Genomic DNA, 20,241 nt, shown 5'->3' with positions numbered 1-20,241 from the left:
CAACCTATAGCATCAGCACCATGCACCCCTGACTTAATAGCCATGTCATGGCATTGGCAAGGTTCTGCCATTTAGGCACAAATATTCAGACAGACACCTGAGTGGGTGAAGGCAGCATGCTGGGATGTAAGGGCTGACAATGATATATATTTGCAGTTCAGCAACATCTGACCCCACCACACTAAACACATACTCTCTGTAAACTGAACAATGGACACCGCAAGTTAGACAAACAGGAGACAGTAAAGGTGGGAGGAACCAAACAGCCATCACTCCAAGCACTAAATGGCACCTGAAGACATTCTCATCATCCATGCACCATTTACCATATAGTTTACACCCTTGCCTGGAGTAACCGTCCACTGAGCTGTTTGCTGGAGCGGGGAGGGGGAGAGAATCTGATGAAGGTGAAGTACCCCAATCCATCTTAGCCACAGCCATCAGAAGTTGCTCCTCCATCCCCTCTCCCCACCTCAGTTCAAGTCCTCAACAGTGCTTGACCACTGATCTTCAGCCAATAACCATCCCAAGTGTCACCCATGATGTGCAGGTGGAACTGCTGGCAGAGATCCCTGTTGCCTCTCGTCTCTTCACTTGGTGACTCCAGCACAAGCCTGGGTATTTTCGGGCTTACATGCCCCTTAAAGAGGATTAAGGGCAGAGAGATTTGTTATCTCCACCAAACTTGTGTATATTAGACAAGGAGTCTTTTGTGGTTGAGAGTCAGAGTGATCTGCATGTCATCCATCAGTGGCATGGTATTTCATGTGTTGGGCAGTGCCGTGTGGACTCCAATGTCAGTCACATGCTAGCATGAGCCTGGATTTTGTTTGATCAGCCTACACTTACCTTGCATAAGTGTTACGGATTCTTCAAGCTGTGATAATCTTACAGTTCCCATGTTAGGTTGACATCCAATTTTTCCATAGGCTTCACATGTTGCTGAAAAGAACATGCACATCTCAGGCATTTCTTCAGGAATGCTATTATCTTGTTACATGAGATGTAATATTAAGTTTATCACTAAGCTCATTCTGGCTACCCCACATTACTTTTGTCTTTCTTCAGCTTGCTTTCAGTCAACAGCATGCTCATTTCTTCCCCACTTTCACTGGGGATAGTAATGATATCAGCAAACCTTATCACTGATATTCTTTCACCCTTAATTTTAATCCCATTCTTAAACTTTTATTTCTATCATTGCTACTCTGGTATAGTATAGATTGAACTGTGGGATGAAAGACTACATCCCTGTCTTACATCCTTTCTAACCCACACACTTCATTCTTGGTCTCCCATTCCTACTTTTCCCTCTTAGTTCTGGTACATATTTTATATTATCCATATTTTCCTATAGCTTAGACCTGTTTTCTTGAGAATTTTGAAGATTTGCGCCATCTTACATTGCTGAATACTTTCTAGCTTGACAATTCCTATAAATGTGTCTTGATTTTTCTTGTGTCTTGCTTCAATTATCAAGCACAATGTCACAACTGCCTTTCTGGTACCATTTACTTTCTGAAGGTCAAACTGATCATCACTGAAGACATCCTAAATTTTCCTTTCCACTTTTATGTGTACTATTCTCATCAGCAACTTGGCTGCTTGAGGTGCCCTTTCTATCTTCAGGATGGTGTGTATGATATTTTTCTGAAAGTCTGATAGTATGACTTCACACTCATAGATTCCACACACCAATTGGAAAGTGGTTTGTTTGCCACCTTCCCAAATGATATAAGCATTTCTGAAGAAATATCTATGTGTTCCATTTTATTTGATTGCAGGGCAGCAAAATCTCTGTTAAACTCTGACTCTAATACAGGCTTTTTTATGTTTTCCATATTGATTCTCATTAAATCTTCTATCACATCATAAGACAGTGTCTCCTCCTCATAGATTCCTTCAAAATACTCTTCCCATTCTCCCCTCTGCACTTAAAGAGTGGAATTTCCATTACAATCATAATGTTGACACTCTTGCTTTAAAATTCACTGAATGCTTTTGTACCATACCATAACTTACCTACATGCTGAACCAGTCCTGCTGAAGACTTCATCTTTTCCAATTTTTTCACAATTTTCCCCACAGCTGTATCATCTTGGCTTCCCTCTACTTTGTGTTTATTTCATTCCTAAGTGGTGTATAATGCTGTACTCCTGTGTTACTAATTGTTTTAGTTACCCTTTGTGCTTTGATGTTCATTGTTGCTTAAGTGCTTCATTGTTACCCGATATCAGTTTACATGGGTGCATCCGAAAAGTGCTCATGTCTCTTTGTTATCTAATATATTTTCACTATGAGTGAACCTTCTGAAGTATCATTTTAAGTAGTTTCATGAAAATTCATTTAGTGTTGTTTTGTAAAAAGTGAAGCCACCCTCACAAGTTAAAAATGTGCAGTTATCACAATCAATTGTTGCATCACCTCCAGTGATGACCGTATGATTGAGGAACATATGTAGCAGAGAGATGAGGTTGTCTGTCAAGTTTACTGGGGATGGAGCTAATGGTTAATAGAATGATCCAACTATACGATTTTGCTCATCCTTGAAACTCACTCTTGCTCTTATGATCTCCCAGGCAGTTTCCAATTTCTGTCTCAGGGAACTTGACTTTCTTGTCTACTGTGACAAATACATAACCTCAGTCTCCCATTAGTCTATACTTTTGATACACATTTCAATTCATCCAAAAGATATCACTACTGTCAATTTCAGATTTTAGCTACCTTTCTGTGCATAGTTTTATGTGTTTATGAGTGCTCCAGATCCCTGCACTTTGTTGTGAATCAATCAATTTGCTGGAGTTACTTAGCAGTGAAAATGATACAAATGACACAGTATTCACCCTCTCCTAAAACAAAAGTAAGACTGTGTCAAAATCCACATGTAATGAGAAAGCTGGCATATTCATCAAGAAAGCTGGATATTGTGCAGTTTCCCTGCAATCTATTGGCTTGCTGTGAGCCAAAAATTCATGCACCAGTGAGAGACAGAGCAGCACAAAGTGACAGACTTATAAACTGTGACTTGAAGTTAACTGTCTGGCAGTGTCATTTCTCCTTCCAGTAATAAAGAGGTTAGAAAGCTTATCCAGTAAGGCATTTATTTGACACATGATGTTTTACATGCACGGTAACAGCACCCACCTTCTTATGCTTGTGACATATTTTCTAAGGTATGTCATATATTAATGAATTTTTCACTGGGCATTGGTACACAAGTGTGAAGTTCTATTCTCTGTTTCAGCAAACAAGGTAAGTGTTGTACAGAGTTTAAAATTTTGTGTATTGTCTGAACTCCTGCCTAAACTTTTAGATGGGAAATTTGTGTTTGTTGCAGAATGACTAGCTCATTCATTAATAGTTTATTGATCAGGCAGACATGTGTATTCACTTTTTTGTTCTAGTGTTCCCTGTACTGAAGATTGTTCTTATTTTGTTCCATTTTTTAAAAAATGACCCAAAACCTATTATTAGTACCACACTTATCATCATGTATCAGTTTAGGTGTCAACACATTTACTGTGGCTGACATTCATAAATGTCAATGCAAGTCAGGATTTCAGTGCAGATGACACTTATAGCCATTTCCATGACCAGTGAGTCTATGTAGCAGGTGCTCATACCCATGCATATTCACAAGTGTAATATTCATTCTAGTTCTGCAGCTGTGAACTAGCAAAAAAATCTCAGAGTGGGGTTTTCTGCCAACAGTATCACTTTTTGTGCTTATCTGACTTTGACATATGTTGTTTGAAATGGTGACTAATTAGCTGATGCCTGGATCTTCCAATGTGAAAACTAGAAGGACGAATGAAAAATTTGCTGACAAGAAGTTAAGGACTGTATTAGAAGATAATCATTATGAACTCAGAGATAACAAATCAGAAATGGTTGATTGGACTCTCGAGAATGCATAAACTTGGGTAGTGTGGTAACATAACTCTCATGTATGTCTCATGACACTGCAGAGCAATGGGCAATGGTCGGGATGAAATCAGTCATGACCAAGAACTCACTCTGACAAAACTAAATAGATCAAGCAAGAACTTGGCATAATGAACCACATGACACACAGTAGCAACTACATATTTTGTCTTAAAAAAAATTACACACAGAGCGCACTAGCAGTACACCAATGGATTTCTTTGGGCTACTGTTTATAAATAACACTATTCATTTTGTGGTTAAATATATTTCAGAGTGAAAATAAAAAGAATGAGTCATGGATTTCAGCTGCAAAACTGTAGTATAAAAGAAATGTGTATCTTCTTTGGAATTTCACTGCATATTGGCAGCACTGAAATTCTTCCAATTAAGAAAGATCCACTCACTAAAAAGAGAGGAATAGTAACAAGTATGAGTAAAGGCAAACATATGATAATCTTATGCTCAGTAAAGTTTCTTAAAAATCCACAGCCAGGACACCTGAAACCAGATGATCAATTTTATAAGTAACAACTATACTAAATTATTTTCACTACAGAATGTGTCAAGTGTATTACTCAGGATGAGACCTGTCTTTAAAAGAGTCAATGATTAAAAATTATTCCATTGCATCTTAGTTTTATGGTACAGCAGCCTTCTATTGGTACTATTTAAAAAACAGTCATAGGTTGCACAATGTTCTTTATTAATTCACAAACAACGTGTTTCACCTGGATAGGGCATCATCAGGTTACCTGAAAATATAGGGGAAGATGATATTACAATAAATTCAAAGTAGTCCTCTCCAGAACTACTGTAAAGAAAAATGAGCTTCAAAAACTGACCGAATAAAATTACAGAGGGACATGTAATGATACTCATCTTAAAAGATCAGAAATTTTATGCCATAAAGCATCCATCAAGAATACATAATACCAAATAAAATATACTAAAAGGCAACTTATACAGAAAAAATATCAAAAATTAATGAAATAAAATCACTGGGATCAGGCATGAGTAGAGAACAATATGTTTACCTCACAATGGCAACAGCAGCACAGAACAGGACCTCAGATGCAAACCATGAACACAGCCATACACAACAACAACCCAAGAGTCCCATCTGTACTCACATAGTTCATACATATGAATGACATGAGCTCATGCAAAACATTGGGCTAATAGTAATGACGGATGACATGCGGCATTGCCACTGGGTGTACAGTGTGATAACAGCAGGCATTAAATTCAAATGGTAATGGATAAATTAAGAAACAAATAAAAAAATAATAGAGCAAATGCGAATATATACAATGCAGTACATTCTAGATCAAAAGCTATGCACAGAGACATAGAAAACCCTTGTGCTCAAAAGTAGTGCAAATGAATAATGAAGTAAAATACATATAGCAATAAAATAAAGATTAGATTTCAAATACATGGCTAAAAGGGAAGAATGCCATGAAGATAAAATACAGCTACATTTGCATGACAAGTGACCAATGCCCAGATAATAAAAAGCTAAAAGCTAACACATTATTTAAAAATGGGAAACATGCAATCATAGAAAAATTAATTTTTGCCTGACAACTGATTACTGAGTAACATATCCTTCTTGGCATATGAATATTCAACACCTTCAATCTCTTCAAGCAGACTGAGCCTCTTTCCTTTGCGAACACGGTGCAGAGCCCTTAAGTTCCGAAGTATACATGTGGTCACTGGGTTTAAAACGCTCAGTGAAGGTGGAATTATGCTTAACGTGTCCTTTCTTAGTGAACATTTACTTTAGTACGTTTTACTCAGTATCATCTCTTCTTGATGGTTGCTTTTTGGCAGAAAATTTCTAATTTTTTAATGTGAATGACACTGCATTTCTCTATATAATTTTATTTGGTCAGTTTTTGAAGCTTGTTTTGCTTTTATAGTGGTCCAGAGTAGGACCAAACTGAATTTATTCGCTGTCCCCTTACATTTTCAGATATTGTGATGATGCCCTATCCAGGCAAAATGCATTATTTGTAACCTAATAAGGAACACTGTGCAACCTATGACTGTTTTTTAGATAGTCATTGACTCCCTGAAAGGGGAGATGGTGACTGGGACAATAGACTAATGAGCTAGCAGCATTATGGACATGTGCTCTGATAAGGAAAGAATATAAGCAGAGCAGATATGAATGGGAAAACATTCCACCAATGATATGGACAGCAAAAGAGGAAATCTAGTGACATAAGTGACTGACAAACGGCAGCTCATTATGGCCTAGTGCCTGGGAATGAGCATCTTGCAATGGGTGATGCTGGTCAGTTCGAGGAAGATGAAACCATGAGTATGAGTCAAGATCTTGGATGTCCATGCCTCATCACAAAATGTGGTGGTCAGATGCTTGTCCACTCTGTGAAGCAGGATACGTGGTAACCTGTGGCAAATCTGATGACAGGTGGCGCACGCACAAGTGTTTTGGAAAACACTATTCAGTGAATATTGTTGACCATGGTGCATCACAACAGATGAGCCTTACATGTTCCTATGGTGACTAAATAACACTGTGTGTTACATTTGCATATGGGCCAGGATAACCAAGATTGGATGATAAGTCAATGGAAACATATCATCAAGTTGCATGAATCACGTTATTTGTTACATAAGATCAATGGTTGTTCCCAAATACATTAACATCCAGGTGTACAGCTTCTGACAATATGGAACTTAAATGGCAAGCTACTGAAAGAAGCTCATATTGTCAAGGTCAAAATAAATGAGATAATAACAAAACACTAAAAATGTCTGAAGATATCAGTGCAATAATAATTTGAGACTACTGTACCTTGTTACTTAGGACCTCCATACATAACTCAATAATCAATGAATGTACCATCCTGTAGTTATATACACTTGAGTGTCAAAATTTAGAAACTAGTCAAAACAAACTGATAGTGATGTAGTCCATGAAATATTTGTCTGTGATATTACCTGTATTTTGCGAGTGTAGGACGTATTCCTCTGGGCACAGGTAACATGGGACCTGTGTCTGAGTCTCCTAGAATCTCTGTTGCTTCTTTGGGTTCAGGGAGTTGTGGCAGTACAGATGGGTCAGTCATATTTCCCAGCTATTTATGAAACAGAATTCGAAAATGAACATTAGCTTGTATACAAACATTTTAGGTAATCTTTACTGACACATGCAAAATTTGGAAGGGTGGTAACAAGGTAGCTCTCAGTACTGATAAATTAGAATTCTGGAGGTGGTTTCTTAGGCAGACTATTGCAAGATATTCAGCTCTGTTGCACTGTAACTCTAAAAAAAGCATATGGTAATTAATGAAACATATGAGTGTGATCCCCCCCATGAACCATGGACCTTGCCGTTGGTGGGGAGGCTTGCGTGCCTCAGCGATACAGATAGCCGTACCGTAGGTGCAACCACAATGGAGGGGTATCTGTTGAGAGGCCAGACAAACGTGTGGTTCCTGAAGAGGGGCAGCAGCCTTTTCAGTAGTTGCAAGGGCAACAGTCTGGATGATTGACTGATCTGGCCTTGTAACAATAACCAAAACGGCCTTGCTGTGCTGGTACTGCGAACGGCTGAAAGCAAGGGGAAACTACAGCCGTAATTTTTCCCGAGGGCATGCAGCTTTACTGTATGATTACATGATGATGGCGTCCTCTTGGGTAAAATATTCCGGAGGTAAAATAGTCCCCCATTCGGATCTCCGGGCGGGGACTACTCAAGAGGATGTCGTTATCAGGAGAAAGAAAACTGGTGTTCTACGGATCGGAGCGTGGAATGTCAGATCCCTTAATCGGGCAGGTAGGTTAGAAAATTTAAAAAGGGAAATGGATAGGTTGAAGTTAGATATAGTGGGAATTAGTGAAGTTCGGTGGCAGGAGGAACAAGACTTCTGGTCAGGTGACTACAGGGTTATAAACACAAAATCAAATAGGGGTAATGCAGGAGTAGGTTTAATAATGAATAGGAAAATAGGAATGCGGGTAAGCTACTACAAACAGCATAGTGAACGCATTATTGTGGCCAAGATAGATACGAAGCCCACACCTACTACAGTAGTACAAGTTTATATGCCAACTAGCTCTGCAGATGACGAAGAAATTGAAGAAATGTATGATGAAATAAAAGAAATTATTCAGATTGTGAAGGGAGACGAAAATTTAATAGTCATGGGTGACTGGAATTCGAGTGTAGGAAAAGGGAGAGAAGGAAACATAGTAGGTGAATATGGATTGGGGGACAGAAATGAAAGAGGAAGCCGCCTGGTAGAATTTTGCACAGAGCACAACATAATCATAACTAACACTTGGTTTAAGAATCATGAAAGAAGGTTGTATACATGGAAGAACCCTGGAGATACTAAAAGGTATCAGATAGATTATATAATGGTAAGACAGAGATTTAGGAACCAGGTTTTAAATTGTAAGACATTTCCAGGGGCAGATGTGGCCTCTGACCACAATCTATTGGTTATGACCTGTAGATTAAAACTGAAGAAACTGCAAAAAGGTGGGAATTTAAGGAGATGGGACCTGGATAAACTAAAAGAACCAGAGGTTGTACAGAGATTCAGGGAGAGCATAAGGGAGCAATTGACAGGAATGGGGGAAATAAATACAGTAGAAGAAGAATGGGTAGCTTTGAGGGATGAAGTAGTGAAGGCAGCAGAGGATCAAGTAGGTAAAAAGACGAGGGCTAGTAGAAATCCTTGGGTAACAGAAGAAATATTGAATTTAATTGATGAAAGGAGAAAATATAAAAATGCAGTAAGTGAAACAGGCAAAAAGGAATACAAACGTCTCAAAAATGAGATCGACAGGAAGTGCAAAATGGCTAAGCAGAGATGGCTAGAGGACAAATGTAAGGATGTAGAGGCCTATCTCACTAGGGGTAAGATAGATACCGCCTACAGGAAAATTAAAGAGACCTTTGGAGATAAGAGAACGACTTGTATGAATATCAAGAGCTCAGATGGAAACCCAGTTCTAAGCAAAGAAGGGAAAGCAGAAAGGTGGAAGGAGTATATAGAGGGTCTATACAAGGGCGATGTACTTGAGGACAATATTATGGAAATGGAAGAGGATGTAGATGAAGATGAAATGGGAGATACGATACTGCGTGAAGAATTTGACAGAGCACTCAAAGACCTGAGTCGAAACAAGGCCCCCGGAGTAGACAATATTCCATTGGAACTACTGACGGCCGTGGGAGAGCCAGTCCTGACAAAACTCTACCATCTGGTGAGCAAGATGTATGAAACAGGCGAAATACCCTCAGACTTCAAGAAGAATATAATAATTCCAATCCCAAAGAAAGCAGGTGTTGACAGATGTGAAAATTACCGAACTATCAGCTTAATAAGTCACAGCTGCAAAATACTAACACGAATTCTTTACAGACGAATGGAAAAACTAGTAGAAGCCAACCTCGGGGAAGATCAGTTTGGATTCCGTAGAAACACTGGAACACGTGAGGCAATACTGACCTTACGACTTATCTTAGAAGAAAGATTAAGGAAAGGCAAACCTACGTTTCTAGGATTTGTAGACTTAGAGAAAGCTTTTGACAATGTTGACTGGAATACTCTCTTTCAAATTCTAAAGGTGGCAGGGGTAAAATACAGGGAGCGAAAGGCTATTTACAATTTGTACAGAAACCAGATGGCAGTTATAAGAGTCGAGGGACATGAAAGGGAAGCAGTGGTTGGGAAGGGAGTAAGACAGGGTTGTAGCCTCTCCCCGATGTTGTTCAATCTGTATATTGAGCAAGCAGTAAAGGAAACAAAAGAAAAATTCGGAGTAGGTATTAAAATTCATGGAGAAGAAATAAAAACTTTGAGGTTCGCCGATGACATTGTAATTCTGTCAGAGACAGCAAAGGACTTGGAAGAGCAGTTGAATGGAATGGACAGTGTCTTGAAAGGAGGATATAAGATGAACATCAACAAAAGCAAAACAAGGATAATGGAGTGTAGTCTAATTAAGTCGGGTGATGCTGACGGAATTAGATTAGGAAATGAGGCACTTAAAGTAGTAAAGGAGTTTTGCTATTTGGGGAGCAAAATAACTGATGATGGTCGAAGTAGAGAGGATATAAAATGTAGGCTGGCAATGGCAAGGAAAGCGTTTCTGAAGAAGAGAAATTTGTTAACATCCAGTATTGATTTAAGTGTCAGGAAGTCATTTCTGAAAGTATTCGTATGGAGTGTGGCCATGTATGGAAGTGAAACATGGACGATAAATAGTTTGGACAAGAAGAGAATAGAAGCTTTCGAAATGTGGTGCTACAGAAGAATGCTGAAGATTAGATGGGTAGATCACATAACTAATGAGGAAGTATTGAATAGGATTGGGGAGAAGAGAAGTTTGTGGCACAACTTGACCAGAAGAAGGGATCGGTTGGTAGGACATGTTCTGAGGCATCAAGGGATCACCAATTTAGTATTGGAGGGCAGCGTGGAGGGTAAAAATCGTAGGGGGAGACCAAGAGATGAATACACTAAGCAGATTCAGAAGGATGTAGGTTGCAGTAGGTACTGGGAGATGAAAAAGCTTGCACAGGATAGAGTAGCATGGAGAGCTGCATCAAACCAGTCTCAGGACTGAAGACCACAACAAACAACAACATGAGTGTGATGATGATGTTGATGATGTATGGTTTGTGGGGCACTCAACTGCGCGATCATTACACCCAACATATGAGTTTGTATGTGTGAAAATCAGAAGCAGATACATAGTTTTCCACATTTTGATCTCAGCTGCAATTAATTTCAAGACGATAAAAATGAGTCCCACTTGGAGCACTAGAACACAGTACCCTCAAGTTATGTATCCAATAATTTGGCTACAATTAACTGAGATATAAATTCATGAGATAGTGCCTGAATATTTTGTATTATCAACATAGTTTAAATCAAATTAATACTTCTGTGGATAAAGTAAACTCACAGGAGCAGAGTAAATTTTAAGAACATAAAATTATGTTATAACTGGTAATAAGAGGGTGGAATGCTTGAAGGAAACAGGTACTGAATCAAATGATGGATACTGCTTTGTATATAAGGTGTGAAAAAGATGTGTCAAATGTTTAGAGAGGTGGACATACGAACCAAAACAAGGAAAAAAGTCCAATAAACAAGAGCTCTAATATGTCTACCTTAACAGCTATGAGTACTTGTTCACATTCAATACCGTGAAACATATCTCTTCTATTGCAAGCTCTTCCAATAAATATCGGCTCTAAAACACATACTTTTTCATCTTTACTGCTGTGTAACGTACTTCTTCTATGGAACGAGAGCTCATAGCTCTTAAGTTATGCATTTTAGGGCCTATGTCAACTGAACATTTCTTTCTTGTTTTTGTCCATGCTAACTCCTCCCAAAACATGGAAAGCAAAGAAACTGCAACAGCAGAGATGTGTTTCACAATATCAAATATGAGTAAGGGCTTACAGCTCTTAAAGTAAGCATTTTAGAGCCCATGTTTATTGGAATTTTGTTCCTTGTGTTGGTGGGTGCAACCACATCTCAAAATATCAGCATGGTTTTTGAAATTTAGATTTCTTAAAACATTATCTTAATACTTTCCTCCACATTTTGTAAGTGTAGATATAACATTTTCCTAGTAAAAAATAAAGTTCTACTGTAACACTTCTTAAACTCTGCAGTTCTGATTTTTTTGGTCAGATGTACCGGTACAGATTACCAATGCATAGTGTCAGAAATCAAGCACTGTCTCTTCTGTTTGGTGAGTTGTAACCTTAATATTAAAGTAATTAAATTCTACCAGAAATTTCCATTACCATAAAGAATTTAAATACGTAGGTGAGCTGATCACTGAAAAGTGTAACAAAAAGAAGGATACAGAATCCAGTCTTCAGAAGGTAGAAACTGCTTTACAGATTGGAAAGAATATTTGTAGCAGTAATTGCCTTTTCTGGAATTATGAAATCTAACACTACACAACAGTGATCACATTAGAAGCACTCTATGCATCAGAGCTATGGTCTGTCCAACATGAATAACATAAAATTTTGCGAAAAATAAGTTGATCATATATCACCCAAAATCCAATGCTGAAATCTATAGGAAAATCCTTAAGATTACCACTGCAAAGTGTATGTGAAGATTCCTGCTCATATGACACCTTGAAAAAATGGACCTTAACAGATTAACAAATTCTTGAAAACAAGATTAATAATCTAACCAGTAAAAACAAACAGAAAAAGGCCTTAATGAATTAGGATCACCAAATTCACACGACTGAAATTCTGTTAGAATATTCACACATAGACAAGACTTTGAGGAAGAAGAGAGAAGGATCAAACAATAGAAATGGATAGGGCAACAGAAACACATTCACCCATACGTCACACACTCCTAAGAGAAGCATATACAGCACTGAATGTGATGGCCAATATACTGGGCAAATATGGTGCTGTATTTCAAAGTTCTGCAAGGAACATATTAGGTGTGTATGTCTGCATTACACACAGATAAATCAATGAGGGCTGGGCACAGTCTAAGTGAAGCACACAGATTTCAATATTTTGAAAAGGATGGTTGCTACTCACCATTAGCAGATATGCTCATTCACAGATAAGCACAACAAAAAGACTGCCAAACAAAGCTTTCAGCCAAACAGGCCTTCATCAGAATTAGACAACGTGTGTGCGCGCGCACACACACACACACACACACACACACACACACACACACACACACACACAAACACACACACGTAAATGCAACTCAACACACACACATTTGTGTGTGAGTTAGTTGTGTTTGTGTTTGTGTATATGTGTGTGTGTGTGTGTGTGTGTGTGTGTGTGTGTGTGTGTGTGTGTGTGTGTGTGTGTGTGTGTGGGTGGGTAGGTGAGTGGGTGGGTGGGTGGGTGTGTGTTGTCTAATTCTGATGAAGGCCTGTCTGGCTGAAAGCTTTGTTTGACAGTCTTTTTCTTGTGCCTATCTGCAACTCAACATCTCCACTATATGGTGAGTAGCAACTATCCTTTTCATAATGTTGTCATTATTCTATCCTAAATTTTCCACTGTTGAACATAGATTTCATTTTGAGAACACCAAGTCTTTTTGCCAAGACAAAGGCTACTGGGAGAGCATCACAAAAGAATCAAAAGAAGTAAGAAAACATGAGAATTTCATCAACAGGGATGATGGCTATCAGCTTAGCTTAGTAAATATTGTGAGCTAGTGGTTATGTAATAAGAGTGTACTCATCAGTGGGCAGTATGCAAAGTAGCTCAAGGATGCCCCAAGGAGATTCAATGCAGCACTTGTACAAGGCCCATCCACATTGCTCCATCCACTCCATGCCCCATCAGCCACTGGCTGCACATGACCTGGATCATTCACAGCCAGGGGGGAGGGCTTATAAACAATGGTAAATCCAAAGTATTTGACAGTTTACCAGAAGATGATGAGTATGAAACTCATTGAAACATCATGTATTTTTACACTGACATCCTGCTGGAAAACTGATTAATTTCATCAGCACTATACACAGGAAACTCTACATTAACAAAGACCATAATTTAGTATAACAGTACCTCTAGTAACTCAAATGTTGCTAATAGCTCGCCAGCATGATCAGGGCCTCTCATTAGTTCATACCATTCCAATGAGGGTGGGAAATTAGGCTTAGAGTAAGGTTCATCCACAAGTTTCACATGTGGTCTAGCAACAGTTCTTCCAATAAATTCAGATTTTCCCTGCAAATTTAGAGAATATTTAGCATTGGGTGTGCAGTTATAATTAGTTTTGAGAATTATTTTTCTGATTTTCTGATTAAGTCACATTTACATACCACTTTATCCTGGTCAAATATCTCAATAATGATAGAAGGTGGATCATTTTTTATCTCTTCTTTTGTACCAAATACTAATATTTCATTAAAGACAAGAAGCTCATCCCATGTTGGACTGAGAGTTTCATCAATAACTTGAGTCACTTTACAGTATTCTCCAATCACTACTCTTGCAAATGGGTCTGACAGTCCAGATGCATCTGATCCAATTAAAGAGCGAGCTTGATACATATGTGCCCGAAGTTGGAAGGACTGTGGGATAAAAATTCAAATGTCAGTTTTATGTTGATGAGTTTTTTTGTAGCTGATAGTAGCTAAAATAATATTACAAATTATATTCACACCATTAATTAATATCAATAAAAAGTATTATTTCATAAAAGATAATTTATGCATTGAATTAAAATAATCTGACAGTTGTTATATTGGAAAGTTCATGCCTCTGTTATCATTTTCATTCCTGAACTCACTCTGTACAACAAATGTGCACAAGATGCTAAAAAATCCTAGAGACCAGCACTGTTGATCAACACCAGAACACAGGAGCCTGTTGCATGGGCTCTCAATCTCTGAAGTCATGTCGAGTCTACAATAAATACAGTGATTTTGGTAGAACAGCAATGACAAGGATCTCTTACAATAGTCAGAGCTATATGAGTAGAAAGCACCGTCACTGGCTGGTCCAGTTTGTAACAGTGCAGCAAAATATCTGTCAGTTTAATCACGAATAACCAGATCATTTGAGAATGCTGAGAAATGACATCACTTGAGCATGGGCACAGAATTGCTTCTATAGACTGCTCAAAGTGTGGAAACTTTGGCCGATGTACCATGAAAGATTTTGTACACACTGATCCTAAAGTATGGTGTGTCAGAAAGCACATGGAATGCCTCTTGTTGCCATAGTACAGCTCTGGTTTGTGGACTTCAGTCCATATGGGCAGCTGTTTTTTACCAGTAGGACTTGGTCCAGTTGCCAAATGTAAGATACAGAGATCCATTACTAGACAATGTTCACCTATTTCCTAACTGAGAACACACACTTAAAGACACATTTATTTACTGAGAGAATGTGCCAGCTAGTTTCTGTTGAACGAAAGCAAGATTATTTGATGAATTCTTTTTGTGCAGGGGGCTACCTACTTAGTCCCTGACGTCAACTGAATATTGAGCATACACACAGTGCTATTGAAAGGTATTGCAAGTAGGTAGGATCCTACTTTGGTCAATACCTGTGAGTAGCCTTTGTGCTTTCGATGATCAGCATGGATGACCAGTACTTTTGGTTTTTGTTGAGTCCAATGCATTGAGGAGCTACAGCACTCATCAAAGAAAGAGTGTACCCCATATGTTGTCTGTTACATGCCTTCAATTTTCTTACTTGTTGGTGTACTATTTCCATGTGTTTAAACGTTAATGTTGCACAGGTAAAATCTTTCTAAACTCCCACCTTTTAACTCACAGAGTACAAGTGCATTACTCATTCTGTACAGGATCTTATGCAACTTTTTCTGCTTCACTCCTGTAAATGCTCTCCTACTTTTCAAGTTCCATTATATCTGCTACAGTTACATGGGTGTAAAATCAGCACTTTTTACACAATACTATGGATTCTGAAAACACTGTGTAATACAAAAATTTTAAAACCTGTGATACCTATTGCAGCAATGATCACTGATACAGAAATCTGTATAGATTTATCAACATGAAATAATCAAACAGAGTCACACAGTACAAAGAACAGTATTTCTTCCTTCTGTTACTTCCTCTAGATACTTACTGGACATGTGCAGGTGACAAATGAACTGCACATATATGAAGAAAACACATAGAATTAAAAAGATATTTGATTTCCTCCTTTTTAAACATTCTAACTAAGGATAAGATGAGAAGTAGAATAAACTGATTACTTTCGTTTTTGTGACCTTGTTTTATTTTAATACAAATCAGTGTTTGTAAATTGTCAATTACAATAGCACCACAGTTGAAATGTCAGTTCTTATTGCAGCCTGATACAGTAACAAACCCAAAAGAAGTTCTCCATATCTGACTGCTGCCGCAAAGGCCTACACGCTTACTACTTGTAACTTCTTTAAAATGTGATGGGCTCTGTGGCACTAAACAACAGTGACCAACAGAGAAAAAGTGAAAGAAATCTTCTCCAGGAAAAGATTTCTGGATGCCAATTGTATAACTTTGTCATGCACAGGATATTGCTGTCAACTTTTGTCGCTCAAGTCTGGTGACATCTGATATATAAATGGTGTAACAAATAATAAAAACATTTTAATAATAAAATCTGCTGTAGTTACCAGTCATGTACATGTACCACTTCATAGTTCACACGTGAATTTTGTGCTTGGTTTGGTCACTAGATGCCACCATGCCTGTTAATACAACAGCAGTTGCACTTGCAGCCTGTCAGATATGCCTTCTATTGGAACTAATGTCTGTATAGGTCAGAGGTCAAGGATACACCAGCCACTCGTGTGTTGCTAATTGTATTGTACCCTGTCTTCCATGTGTGTGTACTGTTTGAGCAATAAGTTTCAGTATTCTTCAGTTAGAACAAATTCAAATCATACCTTTCTAACTCATTTTACTCCACACCACAACTTCATAACTAGTGATACCATACAGAACTGTGTGTGATTTATACTGAAATGTTAAATGAGGAATTTATTTAATTTTTTATAATTGTGGGAAAAATAGGTCTAAGATCAACAACATGTTTTGCCTGCCACTGAAATGCTTGGAAGATGTATCCAGAACACTGTCTTTGTAATATACTGTCTCATTCCACATAATAATCCATTACTGTGTGTCATGATTCTTGGAACAACTGACAACTAAAACAATTACTGTAAGCTGACATATGAGAGAAATTACCCCACTTTAAGAGTTAGTCTGAAGATGTGAGGTGGCATTTCTAAGTACTATATCCACTTTGGACAACATTAGGATTTAAAAATAGGAAGTAATAATCCACTTACATATTTCTCTAAATAATGTATGACAGACGGTGGGAGTGCTCTTGGTCTCTCAGCATTTCGAATTTCATGTGATATTTCATAGCCTTTTGGAAGCCCATTGAAACAATTTTTCTTGTGCTTAAGAATTCCCAACCACATATACATTTGCAATTTTGATTGAATAGCCCATCCACTAGGACCAACACCCTTCTTTCCAGGGAGCTGGAAAAACAAACAAGGTTTTGAAATAAATATATTTAACTTCATTAATGGAGATGTCATTAAGAATATAATATTAAAAATATTAGCACATAGCAGATACACACATTCTTGATTCACATGTCTCTCTACATTACTTCTTTACTGTGTGTAATTTCTTTACAGTATGATGGGTCTCACATCATTATAGGAAATGAGGAATTCATAATTAAATGCAGTATATTTCTTGTTGTTTTCTATCACAATTCTAAGTAGAGTCTAAACTTTGTCTTGTGCTCTGTGACAAGTATGGGTACAAGCAGCGAAAAAAGCGATCTGTGTCTAGCATTTATACTGAGTATATGGTGTGTTTCATCAGGTAGGTTACAAGATATTAAAAGTTAATATTAACAAAATCCAAATCCCAAGCAAAAGTTCCAGCACCAGCAAAAAAAAAATCCATCTGAATATTAATCCTGACACATACTAAAATCCACAAGTGTGGTGTATTGTGGGCAAGCAAATGGAATGTCAACATACATGGTCAAAACAGATCGGTGGGATAAAGTGATCCTTGCCTCTTTATTGGTGGATCAGAACCTGCACTTCTGCCTATGATTCTTAGTGCTGGAGGCACTTGTGATCAAATTGATGTGTAAGATCCTTCATCAAATGCTCACGCTAGTGCCTGAGAGTGTTCTTAAACTATGCATGTGTCCTTACTGTGGGTAATGAATTTTCTGTTCTGAGAAACAGTCACAGTCAGGACACATTCATTCTAGCACAAAAGGATTGTATGCAGCACAGTGAACTGCAATACAGCAGTTAACAATGACTACTATGCTGCTGCTACTGTGCAAAATTTTCATTTGATTGCCAGTGGCTGGACAGAAAACAATAGTTGTCCGAAGTCTTAGCACACTTCAGTTTTCTTCTGCTTATGTTCAATGCTTCTGTAATAATTATCAGACTTCTTTTTAAGAGAGGGAGAGAGAGAGAGAAAGAGAGAGAGAGAGAGAGAGAGAGAGAGAGAGAGAGAGAGAGAGAGAGAGAGAGAGAGAGATGATGCAACATTTGTCTGCAAAATGACATGGGCTATGAAACCAAATTAGAACTATTATTTCAAAAGTATTGGCAATTGTGAAAATGTAGAGCAGATTGACCACTTAATTTAGTCTCTATAGTTGATTAATCATTTTCAAGGAACAATAATCCAAATTGTTATACAAACCATTTCACTTGTAGACCAGTTTAGGTTTTGAAATACCCTTACTATTTTTTACTGTACGGTTGCCTAGTAAGTGATTCACTCACTTTGTTTTAATGATAGTACTGAGCAGGAATTTTTGGATAACTATGTTACTAACAATGAAATATTATAATGTTGTGATACTGGTAAGCCTTTGCTTGGGCACTGATAGAAACTGATTGCTATACTGAGTGGGTGAAGCAAGCTCCCTCCAGCACAAAGAGTGTCCAAGAAATAGGAGTAATGCAAAGAAAGCAATGAATATTAATATGTTTCATGTAATCATAAGTGATAGTAGGCACTGAAGTTTTTTGCTGTGGAAAAATCATGTAAGACTTTGAATTCAGGATTCTTGCTAATAACTTCTACAATGCTACAGTCCTTGATCTTGGCTACTGTTCGTAGTTTCCACAGTGGTCACAGGCAAAACACTACCAACACAAAGCTTTTATTTGTAACAATTTAGAAGAAGGAGCCGAAAGCAGGCGTAGATCGAGGGGGGGGGGGGGGTCTCGGTGGGGGCGGAGGTTATGTCCCATGTCCCTAAAAAGACACTTCAGTAGAAGTGTTTACATTTTTACATTTATCAATCTCTAAAATTTTACAGGTAATTTTCATAGAATTTTCCATATGGAAACTAAGAGTCTCGAAAATGCTAAAGAATACAATAAATTACAAGATAAATTTAATACAGGATATTTACCGGGTAATACTGTGAACAAATTATTATTATGTTAGGAAAGTACTGATGTAAACAAATTGGGCTCTATTATCATTATTTTAAAACTTATTAATGGAGACATCTAATGTTTTTGAGGTACAAAGAGATGTTAGACAGGGAGATGATCTGTGGCCTATTTTGCTCCATTGTGTCTTTGGAAAGGTGATACAAGAATGCCAAGAAGAACTCAAAATATGTGGAATAAATGATCAGCTGCAGATGGGCTATACGAAGAATTTTTAGAATTTAGTATTTAACTAGTGATGGATGATCTCAAGGCATGCATTGTCAAATATCTGTTGTCAAAGGTGAGATCTTCTTTAGGATAAATCCAGACATCCCATGACTAAAGTCTGCAGCACTCCAAAACATTCTGAAATAATTTCTCACAAGACACACACACTGTCATAACAAAAGAAACTATTGGAAAAATTAGCCTGGGACTTTTCATTGATTTAACAATCTTACATTAAAACATACCAAGCAATAAAAAATAAAGCTCCAGACTTTGAACTGCACTGTAGTTTACATCACTGAGCACTGGTTTAGAGACCCAGAAATCCAACATGTAGCATTATTGTTGTATGAAATGATAGGCTCTTACTCTAGGACCACTTCAGAAAGTGGGGGATCATACCCTTATGTCAGAAAGAACACAATTTAAATCAAGATGTGACCTTAGCATAGTCAGTGAACACAAACACAAAGAAATATTAGCTATTGAACTAGCAGGACTTTATATCACCAAGAAATGAAATTTTGTGCATATCAATCACCCAGTGGAAATTGACACTTTTTCCAATAAATTAACAAAAGTTCAAGGTCAAGTCTCAAGTATAAAAGTCAACATAATTTTGTATGGAGACAAACATAAACACATATCATAAATGAAACTAGTAGCACCATCACCCTCAAAAAACAACCTTAAAAATTTTGGTATGTCACTGTTGGTCAATAGTGCAATGGGGCTGCATTAGTAAATGACCATGTAGCCACAAATACACACAGGGAAAAGTTTGGTGTAACTGTAAAAGAGCTTGGGCTTTCAGACCATTTCTCTCGAACAATAACAGTAAAATCAGGTATGGAAAAAGAAACCTAAACTTCAGGCATACAAAAAACATTTGTCAAAAACCAAGATTCAAGATTTCTCAAGAAAACTAGCAAATTGTATTTGTGATGAAGTGTACAATGTCATTTCAAAATTTTCTAACAAGGAGCGGGTGCCTAATCATAGTCGCTGAATTCGTCCAAATTCATGCAACATGTGGCGCATGAAAGTGCCCCAAGTGGGAACTTCAGATGGCCAAGTGTTTAGGAAATGAAAGGAATTT

General features: G+C 37.7%; 1 protein-coding gene across 1 annotated transcript in view; it reads right to left on the bottom strand.

Moving 5' to 3' along the window:
* Positions 1-20,241, bottom strand: part of LOC126419675 (otoferlin-like) — a 468,560-nt gene that overhangs the window by 181,774 nt on the left and 266,545 nt on the right. Inside the window, exons 18-21 of the mRNA XM_050086891.1 lie at positions 16,761-16,961; positions 13,768-14,019; positions 13,511-13,672; positions 6,904-7,040 (exon numbers count right to left, since the gene is read on the bottom strand). Of these exons, the coding sequence (XP_049942848.1) occupies positions 6,904-7,040; positions 13,511-13,672; positions 13,768-14,019; positions 16,761-16,961 (752 nt within the window). The remainder of the gene's footprint in view (positions 1-6,903; positions 7,041-13,510; positions 13,673-13,767; positions 14,020-16,760; positions 16,962-20,241) is intronic.

This window comes from Schistocerca serialis, chromosome 1, assembly GCF_023864345.2.
Source record: "Schistocerca serialis cubense isolate TAMUIC-IGC-003099 chromosome 1, iqSchSeri2.2, whole genome shotgun sequence".
NCBI classification, from domain to species: domain Eukaryota; kingdom Metazoa; phylum Arthropoda; class Insecta; order Orthoptera; family Acrididae; genus Schistocerca; species Schistocerca serialis.
This window is presented reverse-complemented; position numbering and strand designations above follow the sequence as displayed.